Source organism: Mobula hypostoma, chromosome 5 (genome assembly GCF_963921235.1).
Source record: "Mobula hypostoma chromosome 5, sMobHyp1.1, whole genome shotgun sequence".
Classification (NCBI taxonomy): domain Eukaryota; kingdom Metazoa; phylum Chordata; class Chondrichthyes; order Myliobatiformes; family Myliobatidae; genus Mobula; species Mobula hypostoma.
Window position 1 is genome coordinate 114,982,562 of NC_086101.1, and position 13,342 is coordinate 114,995,903.

A 13,342-nucleotide genomic window follows, 5' to 3' on the forward strand; every position below is an offset into this window, starting at 1 on the left:
ATCACAACTTGCTGTATTAACTTTATTTTTGCCATGTTATTTTTTAAAAGTCAATTAGCTCAAATATGTGGTCTCACCCTGTCCCATACAAACAACCGGAGTTTAGGACACCAGTCCTGTCCCTTAACAACTATTCAGTGGGGCCCAGTAAGTCCAGTATTTCAGGTTCCTGTCTGTGTTTTGTGCTGCAAGGGGCTGAAACATCTACTGCTCATATAGTTCAGTGGCCAAATTTAATTTCAGAGAAGGCATATACAACCTGAAATTTGTACTCTTCACAGACATCCACGAAACAAGAAACCCATAGAATGAATGGAAGAAACATCAGAACCTCAAGGTCCCTTCGTTCCCCCCCCCATTTGCGCCAGCAGAAGCACCGACCCCCCCACCTCACCACGGAAGCAGCAACAAAAGCACCCCACCTCTAAAGAGTCCATCAAAAACTACTGTCCATCCCAGCACATCGGTATCTCTGACAGGCTCTCTCTCTCTCTCTCTCTCCGTCAAGGGGGAGAGAGGCAATTCCTGCAAAAATAAGAGTGGAGACCTGCATCTCACTGTTCCAATGCTACAATCTTCCGCGTTGCTTCTCCGAGCATCCCCAACCCCATCTCGGGGACCGACAGGCTTGAGAGAGATAAGAGGTAGAGATAGATAGATGTTGCTCTCCTGCAACAACGAGAGTGAAGACCAGCATCTTGCAGTTCTGATGTTATAATCTTCCGCATCGCTGTTTATTCCCCTCCACGGAGGCTGCCTGACCTGCCGAGTTCCTCCAGCATTTTGTGTGTGTCGCTCATTGTAAGAGGTGAGCCTGCCATTTCCAGGCAGGAAGAAAATTCTCTCTGAACAGCTGATGGGAGAGAGCAGACACGATACCAACCTTGTAATATTTGTTGTGGAAGGTGCAGCCGCACTCATTGAATGGCACGCACTCGGAGCCGCTGAGTACAAAGCCCCGATCACACTCACACCCTTCCAGGCAGGGCAAGGAGCATTTGGAGGGAGCAGAGAGATCAGCACAGGTAGACGGACATGTGGTCATGCAGGGCTTGTACGTACTCTTTGGAGGGCACTTCATACCTACAAGAGACAAAGTCAAGTGTGGGACTGATCAGTAACTATACAAAGGCAGTGTGTGCAAAAATCTTGTGCTGTGCAATTTTTTGCCCAGTGACAATAACATGTGTGCACTGAATAACTTCTTCAATAAAAACAATATAAATAAGCCAGTTCTAAAACCTGCAGACAAATCATCCCAAACTCCACATTGCCAACACCATCTGCATCAGAAACAGGAAAAGGAAATGCAGTTGTGTACGATCATGAAGTATACTTAACACATCAACGAGGCAGAGGGAGACAACCTGTTGTGCGCATTTTAAATTCCTTTGTGCACTAGTAGCAAAAGATGTGTGAATGCTTATACACACACCTTTGAGGGAACATTGTTGGTAAGGAAAACAAAACTGATGTGAAGATTATTTTTAGGTAGTTAGGGTCTGGATTTCTCTGCTTGGAAAAGCAAATTCAACTGTGGCAATCAAAAGAAAGATGCATAAAAGCATGGCTGTGTGGAGAAGGCAAAGACGTGCAATTTACTGGACTGTTCTTACACAAGACCTACTATAACATGACAGGCTGAATGGCCTCTTTCCATGCTATAAACTTTCTGCAGTTCTGTTAGGAATCAACCACATTAGTGGATCTGAAGTCATAAAGGTACAGTGGATTCTGTTTAATTAGGCTATCGGTTAATCAGGGCAGCCGATTATTTGGGATAACTCTCAAAGAACAAAAACTAATTGAGAAAATAGCTGGGATTCCCACAATTTATTTGGTTCACGATGCCACTTAATTGGGACAGAAGACTGTTGCCAAACAGTTTCTAACTAGTGTCATTTGCTCATGTGTCCAAAAAGCAATGATTTTTGTCTTCTCCTCCTTCCCTTTCTCCTATGGTTCACTCTCCTCTCCTGCCCTTTATCTTTCCCACCTATTTGGCTTCACCTATACCTTCCAGCTAGCCTCTTTCTCTTCCCTCCACCATTTTATTCTGCATATTCACCCCTCCTTTCCAGTCCTGAAGAAGCGTTGTGGCCCGAAACGTCAACTGTTTATTTATTTCCACGGATGCTGCCTAACCTACTGAGTTCCTCCGGTATTTTGTGTGTCATTTTTGTTGCTGATAGTTGGTGAGAAATAAGCAGTAAGACAATTCAGAACTGTTTTGGTCACTGGGGTTTCTAACATTCAGGCTTGGAGATGCCATAAATGGCTGGGAGTGAAAATGAAATGATTTCACTACTTCAACAAATTAGAAACTACGAAGAATTTTAAGATATCAACAATTATCTTGAATGCTACAATGAAAATGAAGATTTGAAGGATCCAATCATCGAAATAATTGTATGAAGGCAGTCCATTATCTGCACTAGATGTTTGTGCTGATTTTGTTCATTTACTGTCAATCAAAAGAACACGGCAGTGTACACTGGATGAATTCCTCCTTCGATAACTGTTAGGAACTAATACAGTTTTATAGTACTATAGATGCATTGGTAGTGTTCTAATTTGTTCTGTGTTTTATTTAAATACATAATTTACTACTCAGTTAAACTGTACTTTGTCTTCCTTATATCTTTTTAAACTATCTCCATGAAACTTTGGCTAATTGGGCCAAAATGTACTGCTCCCAATTAAGCGGAATCCACTGTATTTCCTTTTCTGAAGGATATTAGTGAACGTGATGGGATTTTTATAATCATCACAGCTGATAATTATTCCAGATCTATTTAATTAATTTAATATTCCTTGTTGCTGCAGTGGAATCCAGTGCAAGTCTTCAGATCTCTGGATCTCACTGCTGCTGGAGAAAGGTGCAGGAGTCTTGTGTCTTGGGCAAGGTTTGTTCAAAGCAGCTTGTAGATTGGACTCGTTTTTAGAGAACTCTGCAATTCATGTTATATATGTTTCTGCTTTCTGATTACAACTTTTTTTTTGCTATATCATGTGATTTTAATCGGGGCGGACTGGCTCTGCGGCTTGCAGTCAACAAACAGCACAGCGTTAAATTAAACTGAACTACACAGAACTTTCCTAAACTGTTTCATGGACGCTGTAGTTTGATTTTTTTTTCTTTGAACAGGTTCCATGGTGTTTCTTTGTTTCGTGACTGTCTGTGGAGAAGATGAATCTCAGGGTTGTATACTACATGCATACTTTGATAATAAGTGCACTTTGAATCTCTGAATATTGGTTCAATAAGATAACAGCAGTGGTATCTAATGATGCCAAAGCAATCATATGGAATGGGAGGATGAGAAGGGTTACTGAAATGCGTCTCAGTATTCTGTTATTTCTCAAGAATACTTCCCAAATATAGAGCATAGATGTGCTCATTGGTTGAGAGGACTTTACCTGTGAAGTGTTAGAAGGCGTAATTCACTAAGGGAAAAGATTAGGGCTGGCATCCAATGCCTTACTTACTGCACCCAGTCTGTTGTCTCCATTTGGTGAGTCGAACTCCCTGCTCCTGGCAGTTCACCGAATAGGCCTCAAAGTTAACGCACAGCAGTTCGGTGATGTTGTAGAAAGCACACAGATCAAACAAGCAGTTCCTGCAGGGTAGACAAAGAAAGTGCAAAGTCAGATTCCCATTCTTTCTTATATCTCTCCGTCTACTGAAGAACCTCCCTCTAAAGGCCATTTCTTACCCTGACCAATGCTTAAAGTTGCTGGGATGAGGGATCTCTAGCTCAGCCCTTTCAACACAAATACGACTCTTCTCAGTAATCTCATTATCTCAAGGGTCCTCACTTAGTGTCAGAGTAATACGACGTGGAAACACGTCCTTTCAGGCCATCTGGTCCATGCCTATTTCAGCATCCTCCCTGATCATTCCAGTTGTTTGCGTTCGGGCCGTAGCCCTCCAAGTCTCTCCCTTCCATGTAACTATCCATATGCCTCTTAAATGTTGTAATTGTAACCACATAGAATACTTCCCCTGGCAGCTCAATCCACTCTGTGTAAAGAAATTACCTTGCAGGTCTCTTTTAAATTTCTCTCCTCTGATCTTGTATCTGGGCCTCCCCAACTCAGGAGAAAAGACTATGACCATCCATGTATACATACCCCTCGTGGTTTTGTGAACTTCAGCAAGGTCATCCCTCAATGGCCCAAATATAGCCTTTGGTTACACTTAGCTTGGTCTGTTGAGAGGGAGGGTACGAAGATGTACCTTGTTATTTTGCCATGCTGGAGGCCGAGGCCCACAGCATGGGCTTAAGACAACTGGCCCTTCTTCTGAGACTTGGCATGAAGAGGAAGTGTGCTAGGAGAAGGCTGCAGAGCGAGGCACAGATGCAGGTAGTTTGAGGGGATGGCTTATTGCTTCATTATTTTTCTCCCGAGTAGCAATTACATTTAGGGCCATAAAAGTAAACTTTTATTTTTGAAGAGCTGAGAGCAGGGGTTCCCAACCTGGGGTTCATGGTAGGGGTCCATGGCATAGAAAAAAAGGTTGGGAGCCCCTGTCCTGGGGTAGACCTGCAGGACTGACAGCAGCGAACAATTGACTTCCTCCAAGTTAAGAGGGCAACTTGAATGGGACTTCGCAGATGGGAATACTTACTGCTGGTAGCCAGTGGGGTCCACGGTAGAATGGCAGTCTTTGAATGGTCCCTCTGGATTGGACAGGGCTCCACAGTGGTTGGCATTGCTCATGGTGGAGAGCTGCTGGGAGGAGCAGGCACTGGTGGTAAAACCCGAGTCCAGATCGCCCAGTTCACGCCTATTAAAAGAGGAAAACTCTGGTGACGAGGTGAACTCTGCTCCCCGATTCTCTTCTCTCTCGTCTGCCCGAATATTCACGTTGTTGGCCCTCAGTGCATTGATTTAATTGATTAATTGAGATACGGGGTGGAATAGGCCCTTCCGGCCCTTTGAGCCACACAGCCCAGCAATCCCAAGCTCTAACCCTAGCCTAATCACAAGATAATTTACAATGACCAATAAACCTACCAACTGGTATGTCTTTGGGAGGAAACTGGAGCACCCTGAGGAAACCCACACAGTCATGGGGAGAACGTACAAACTCCTTGCAGACAGCGGCAGCAATCGAACCAGGGTTGCTGGTACTGTAAAGCGTGGTGCTAACCACTATGCTGCCTGAAGTTAACATCCACAAGGAAACCAAAGTCACTTTCCAGGACTTTTCCCCACACCTCCAAACCATCAAATTCCAACACCTGTCTGTTCTTCATGTGACTGTTAATGGGCTATTCAATGAACAGAGCGTAACAGCCAGGCCAGATATGTCATCTGTCTTCCAAAGAACAGTCGCTCGGTGGTAATGCTGAGGACCAATTCTGGCCTCACTTCAAACTTCATCTTCCACCTCTCCTCTGTGCAAAGTTACAAGAGAAAAAATTAGTGGGGCAAAACCCAGTTCTCTGAGTTGAACAGAGCTGGCAGGAACCAGTTTGGACTGTGACTGCCACTTCTTGACAATCGACGTTTTTGGCCGAGAACCCTTCATCAGGACTGGAAAGGGAGAGGGAAGACACCAGAATAAAAAGGTGAGGTGGGGAGGGCAAGGACAATAGCTAGGAAATGACAGGCAGGGAGGAAAGATAAAGGGTTGGGGAGGAAGGAATCTGATAGGAGAGGAGAATGGACCATAGGACAAGGGGAAGGAGGAGGGGCACCAGGTGATAGGCAGGTGAGAAGAGGTAAGATGCCAGAGTGGGGAATAAAATGGGGGTGGGGGGGAGGGGGGAAGAATTAGTTTACCAGAAAGAGAAATCAATATTCATGCCATCAGGTTGGAGGCTATCCAGATGGAATATAAGGTCCCCCACCCTGAGGGTGGCCTCATCTTGGCTCAAAAGGAGGCCGTGACTGACACTTTGGAACAGGAATGGGAATGGAATGAGAATGTTTGGCCTCCAGGAAGACACGGTTGTGGTAGATGGTGAGGAGATACTCAATAAAGTGGCCCCACAATTTATGATTGGTCACCCTTCATTGCCCCTGAGGTGGGTAATGAGATGTCTTCTTGAACCACAGCAGTGTTGTGGGAACCAGCTCTAGTGATGATGGTACAATGTTTCCAAGTGAGGATTACCTATGTTGGGAGGGATACCTGCAGTGTTACATGAATGTGTCTTTGGATGTTGAGATTCAGGTCTTGGTCTGGACTCACTTTCAACTACTTATGTTCTCGAAATTTATTGCTTACTTATTTACTTCATTGTTTCTTTATTTTTGTATTTGCACAGTGAGTTCTGGTTGTATGCCTGAGTTGGGCAGACTTTCATTGATTCTGTTATGGTTATTCTTCCATTATAGATTTGCTGAGTATGCCCACAAAAAAAAGAACCTCAGGGTTGCATATGGTGACATATATGTATTTTGATATTAAAATTTACACTGAATTACTAGCTTTTGACCTGTCCTAGTGGCAAGTGTCTGGTCGATTACCACTTGATGGTGGTATTAAGCTTCTGCAGATGCTGGAAATCCAAAGTAACACACAAAATACTGGAGGAACTCAGCAGGTCAGGCAGCATCTTTGGAGAGGAATAAACAGCCAGTGTATGGGGCTGAGACATAATGTCTTGTGTTTAAGAGGTTGTATCATCTCAGCCAGCTCCATCGTGGACAAACCTTCCCCACCATTGAGGACATCTTCAAAAGGCCGAAGCCTCAAGAAAGCAGCGTCCATAACTAAGGATCTCTGTAAAGAGAGCGAAGTACAACAATTTCCTGGAAGTTCACATCTCAGATGACCTCATCTGGTCCCTCAATATCACCCCCCTGAATAAGTAAACACAGCAGCACCTCCACTTCCTGAGGAGATTGAGGAAAGCAAGGTTCCAGCCATTTCCACCCCCCGCCCCCCACATCTCAACTAAATTTTACAGGAGCACCATTGAGATCATCCTGACAAGTTACATCTCCATGGTATCGGAGCAGCTGAGTATCTGAAGTCCCTACAAAGGACCATGAGAACTGCCGAGAGGGTCATAGGGATCGAGGACACTTATCTGGAGTGCTGAGTATGCAGGGCTCTTAGTATTATCAAGGATCCCAGCCAACCATATAGCATCCTCTTTGACTTTTGACTTTCTACCATCAGGCAGGAGACTCCGATTCATAAAAACGAGAACAGTCAGGATGGGAAACAATTTCATCCCCCAGGCATCTGAACTCATGTCTGCATTGCATTTGAAGTGGCGCTGGATAATTTGTTCTGTACTCCAAAATATTTAATTTATGTACATAACTTTGTTTATCTATGTGTAATTCATTTGTAGACTTAATTCTCACTATCCTAAGTTATTGTGTGTTACATGTGTGTTATGTGTACTACTGTGTTTTGCACCCAGTTCCGGAGAAACATTGTCTCATTTGACAGTATACATGTTTACAGTTAAATGACAATAAACTTGACCTGACTTGACTATCCTGGACGTGCCCTATTCCTGTTACTACCACCAAGGAAGTAATACAGGAGCATGAAGACCCATACTCAATGATTCAGGAACAGAATTTTCCTATTTTCCATTGGATTCTGAACGGTCCATAAACCTGCAAACACTACCTCATTCTTTTTTTTTGCACTATTTATTTACTTTTTGTAACTTATAGCAATTTTATGTCTTTGCATTGTATTGCTGTTGCAACACAACAAATTTCACATCATATGTCAGTGGGGCAGCATGGTAGCATAGTGGTCAGCACACTGGTTTACAGTATCAGGGACCCGAGTTCAATTCCAGCCACTGCCAGTAAGGAGATTGTATGTTCTCCCCATGACTGCATGAGTTTCCTGCGGATGCTCTGGTTTCCCCCACAGAGTAAAGACATAATGGCTGGTAGGTTAATTGGTTATTGTAAATTGTCCCGTGATTAGGCTAGGGTTAAATTGGGGGATTGCTGGGCCGCATGGCTTGAATCTATATTTCAATAAAATAAAATTAAATTTAAAAAAATACATCTAATTCCAATTCTGAACCTCCATCTCTCTCCCCCAACTTCCATATTTGATGCTTTTCTATTTTGCTGTTCTCTGATTTTCTTGACTACCATCCCTACCACTATCCCTCATCCTCTCTATACTTCTTACCACTCCATTTTTCCCTCTTTCTACTTTCTTGTCTCTATGCCTTTCTTTCAGTTCCTCTTCTCCCACACCTCCTCTAACTCATGTGTATCACTCCGTCACTCTCCTTCTCCCCACCGCCTCTAACTCATGTGTATCACTCCATCACTCTCCTTCTCCCCACCGCCTCTAACTCATGTGTATCACTCTATCACTCTCCTTCTCCCCACCGCCTCTAACTCATGTGAATCACTCCATCACTCTCCTTCTCCCCACCGCCTCTAACTCATGTGTATCACTCTATCACTCTCCTTCTCCCCACCGCCTCTAACTCATGTGTATCACTCCATCACTCTCCTTCTCCCCACCGCCTCTAACTCATGTGTATCACTCCATCACTCTCCTTCTCCCCACCGCCTCTAACTCATGTGTATCACTCCATCACTCTCCTTCTCCCCACCGCCTCTAACTCATGTGTATCACTCCATCACTCTCCTTCTCCCCACCGCCTCTAACTCATGTGTATCACTCCATCACTCTCCTTCTCCCCACCGCCTCTAACTCATGTGTATCACTCCATCACTCTCCTTCTCCCCACCGCCTCTAACTCATGTGTATCACTCCATCACTCTCCTTCTCCCCACCGCCTCTAACTCATGTGTATCACTCCATCACTCTCCTTCTCCCCACCGCCTCTAACTCATGTGTATCACTCCATCACTCTCCTTCTCCCCACCGCCTCTAACTCATGTGTATCACTCCATCACTCTCCTTCTCCCCACCGCCTCTAACTCATGTGTGTCTCCGTCACTCTCCTTCTCCCCACCGCCTCTAACTCATGTGTATCACTCCATCACTATCCTTCTCCCCACCGCCTCTAACTCATGTGTATCACTCCATCACTCTCCTTCTCCCCACTGCCTCTAACTCATGTGTATCACTCCATCACTCTCCTTCTCCCCACCGCCTCTAACTCATGTGTATCACTCCATCACTCTCCTTCTCCCCACTGCCTCTAACTCATGTGTATCACTCCATCACTCTCCTTCTCCCCACCGCCTCTAACTCATGTGTGTCTCCGTCACTCTCCTTCTCCCCACCGCCTCTAACCCATGTGTATCACTCCATCACTCTCCTTCTCCCCACCGCCTCTAACTCATGTGTATCACTCCATCACTCTCCTTCTCCCCCACCGCCTCTAACTCATGTGTATCACTCCATCACTCTCCTTCTCCCCCACTGCCTCTAACTCATGTGTATCACTCCATCACTCTCCTTCTCCCCACCGCCTCTAACTCATGTGTATCACTCCATCACTCTCCTTCTCCCCACCGCCTCTAACTCATGTGTATCACTCCATCACTCTCCTTCTCCCCACCGCCTCTAACTCATGTGTATCACTCCATCACTCTCCTTCTCCCCACCGCCTCTAACTCATGTGTATCACTCCATCACTCTCCTTCTCCCCACCGCCTCTAACTCATGTGTATCACTCCATCACTCTCCTTCTCCCCACCGCCTCTAACTCATGTGTATCATTCCATCACTCTCCTTCTCCCCACCGCCTCTAACTCATGTGTGTCTCCGTCACTCTCCTTCTCCCCACCGCCTCTAACTCATGTGTATCACTCCATCACTCTCCTTCTCCCCACCGCCTCTAACTCATGTGTATCATTCCATCACTCTCCTTCTCCCCACCGCCTCTAACTCATGTGTGTCTCCGTCACTCTCCTTCTCCCCACCGCCTCTAACTCATGTGTATCACTCCATCACTCTCCTTCTCCCCACCGCCTCTAACTCATGTGTATCACTCCATCACTCTCCTTCTCCCCACTGCCTCTAACTCATGTGTATCACTCCATCACTCTCCTTCTCCCCACCGCCTCTAACTCATGTGTATCACTCCATCACTCTCCTTCTCCCCACCGCCTCTAACTCATGTGTATCACTCCATCACTCTCCTTCTCCCCACCGCCTCTAACTCATGTGTGTCTCCGTCACTCTCCTTCTCCCCACCGCCTCTAACTCATGTGTATCACTCCATCACTCTCCTTCTCCCCACCGCCTCTAACTCATGTGTATCACTCCATCACTCTCCTTCTCCCCACCGCCTCTAACTCATGTGTGTCTCCGTCACTCTCCTTCTCCCCACCGCCTCTAACTCATGTGTATCACTCCATCACTCTCCTTCTCCCCACCGCCTCTAACTCATGTGTATCACTCCATCACTCTCCTTCTCCCCACTGCCTCTAACTCATGTGTATCACTCCATCACTCTCCTTCTCCCCACCGCCTCTAACTCATGTGTATCACTCCATCACTCTCCTTCTCCCCACTGCCTCTAACTCATGTGTATCACTCCATCACTCTCCTTCTCCCCACCGCCTCTAACTCATGTGTGTCTCCGTCACTCTCCTTCTCCCCACCGCCTCTAACTCATGTGTATCACTCCATCACTCTCCTTCTCCCCACCGCCTCTAACTCATGTGTATCACTCCATCACTCTCCTTCTCCCCACCGCCTCTAACTCATGTGTATCACTCCATCACTCTCCTTCTCCCCACCGCCTCTAACTCATGTGTATCACTCCATCACTCTCCTTCTCCCCACCGCCTCTAACTCATGTGTGTCTCCGTCACTCTCCTTCTCCCCACCGCCTCTAACTCATGTGTATCACTCCATCACTCTCCTTCTCCCCACCGCCTCTAACTCATGTGTGTCTCCGTCACTCTCCTTCTCCCCACCGCCTCTAACTCATGTGTATCACTCCATCACTCTCCTTCTCCCCACCGCCTCTAACTCATGTGTATCACTCCATCACTCTCCTTCTCCCCCACCGCCTCTAACTCATGTGTATCACTCCATCACTCTCCTTCTCCCCACCGCCTCTAACTCATGTGTATCACTCCATCACTCTCCTTCTCCCCACCGCCTCTAACTCATGTGTGTCTCCGTCACTCTCCTTCTCCCCACCGCCTCTAACTCATGTGTATCACTCCATCACTCTCCTTCTCCCCACCGCCTCTAACTCATGTGTATCACTCCATCACTCTCCTTCTCCCCACCGCCTCTAACTCATGTGTATCACTCCATCACTCTCCTTCTCCCCACCGCCTCTAACTCATGTGTATCACTCCATCACTCTCCTTCTCCCCACCGCCTCTAACTCATGTGTATCACTCCATCACTCTCCTTCTCCCCACCGCCTCTAACTCATGTGTATCACTCCATCACTCTCCTTCTCCCCACCGCCTCTAACTCATGTGTATCACTCCATCACTCTCCTTCTCCCCACCGCCTCTAACTCATGTGTATCACTCCATCACTCTCCTTCTCCCCACCGCCTCTAACTCATGTGTATCACTCCATCACTCTCCTTCTCCCCACCGCCTCTAACTCATGTGTATCACTCCATCACTCTCCTTCTCCCCACCGCCTCTAACTCATGTGTATCACTCCATCACTCTCCTTCTCCCCACCGCCTCTAACTCATGTGTGTCTCCGTCACTCTCCTTCTCCCCACCGCCTCTAACTCATGTGTATCACTCCATCACTCTCCTTCTCCCCACTGCCTCTAACTCATGTGTATCACTCCATCACTCTCCTTCTCCCCACCGCCTCTAACTCATGTGTATCACTCCATCACTCTCCTTCTCCCCACTGCCTCTAACTCATGTGTATCACTCCATCACTCTCCTTCTCCCCACCGCCTCTAACTCATGTGTGTCTCCGTCACTCTCCTTCTCCCCACCGCCTCTAACTCATGTGTATCACTCCATCACTCTCCTTCTCCCCACCGCCTCTAACTCATGTGTATCACTCCATCACTCTCCTTCTCCCCACCGCCTCTAACTCATGTGTATCACTCCATCACTCTCCTTCTCCCCACCGCCTCTAACTCATGTGTATCACTCCATCACTCTCCTTCTCCCCACCGCCTCTAACTCATGTGTATCACTCCATCACTCTCCTTCTCCCCACCGCCTCTAACTCATGTGTGTCTCCGTCACTCTCCTTCTCCCCACCGCCTCTAACTCATGTGTATCACTCCATCACTCTCCTTCTCCCCACCGCCTCTAACTCATGTGTATCACTCCATCACTCTCCTTCTCCCCACCGCCTCTAACTCATGTGTATCACTCCATCACTCTCCTTCTTCCCACCGCCTCTAACTCATGTGTATCATTCCATCACTCTCCTTCTCCCCACCGCCTCTAACTCATGTGTATCACTCCATCACTCTCCTTCTCCCCACCGCCTCTAACTCATGTGTATCACTCCATCACTCTCCTTCTCCCCACCGCCTCTAACTCATGTGTATCACTCCATCACTCTCCTTCTCCCCACCGCCTCTAACTCATGTGTATCACTCCATCACTCTCCTTCTCCCCCACCGCCTCTAACTCATGTGTATCACTCCATGACTCTCCTTCTCCCCACCGCCTCTAACTCATGTGTATCACTCCATCACTCTCCTTCTCCCCACCGCCTCTAACTCATGTGTATCACTCCATCACTCTCCTTCTCCCCACCGCCTCTAACTCATGTGTATCATTCCATCACTCTCCTTCTCCCCACCGCCTCTAACTCATGTGTATCACTCCATCACTCTCCTTCTCCCCACCGCCTCTAACTCATGTGTATCACTCCATCACTCTCCTTCTCCCCACCGCCTCTAACTCATGTGTATCATTCCATCACTCTCCTTCTCCCCACCGCCTCTAACTCATGTGTATCACTCCATCACTCTCCTTCTCCCCACCGCCTCTAACTCATGTGTATCACTCCATCACTCTCCTTCTCCCCACCGCCTCTAACTCATGTGTATCATTCCATCACTCTCCTTCTCCCCACCGCCTCTAACTCATGTGTATCACTCCATCACTCTCCTTCTCCCCACCGCCTCTAACTCATGTGTATCACTCCATCACTCTCCTTCTCCCCACCGCCTCTAACTCATGTGTATCATTCCATCACTCTCCTTCTCCCCACCGCCTCTAACTCATGTGTATCATTCCATCACTCTCCTTCTCCCCACCGCCTCTAACTCATGTGTATCATTCCATCACTCTCCTTCTCCCCACCGCCTCTAACTCATGTGTATCACTCCATCACTCTCCTTCTCCCCACCGCCTCTAACTCATGTGTATCACTCCATCACTCTCCTTCTCCCCACCGCCTCTAACTCATGTGTATCACTCCATCACTCTCCTTCTCCCCACCGCCTCTAACTCA

General features: G+C 47.0%; 1 protein-coding gene across 1 annotated transcript in view; it reads right to left on the minus strand.

The window, feature by feature from the left end:
- LOC134346945 (IgGFc-binding protein-like) overlaps positions 1-13,342 on the minus strand; it is a 235,050-nt gene that overhangs the window by 21,268 nt on the left and 200,440 nt on the right. Inside the window, exons 93-95 of the mRNA XM_063048829.1 lie at positions 4,634-4,792; positions 3,490-3,620; positions 884-1,083 (exon numbers count right to left, since the gene is read on the minus strand). Coding sequence (XP_062904899.1) covers positions 884-1,083; positions 3,490-3,620; positions 4,634-4,792 — 490 coding nt within the window. The remainder of the gene's footprint in view (positions 1-883; positions 1,084-3,489; positions 3,621-4,633; positions 4,793-13,342) is intronic.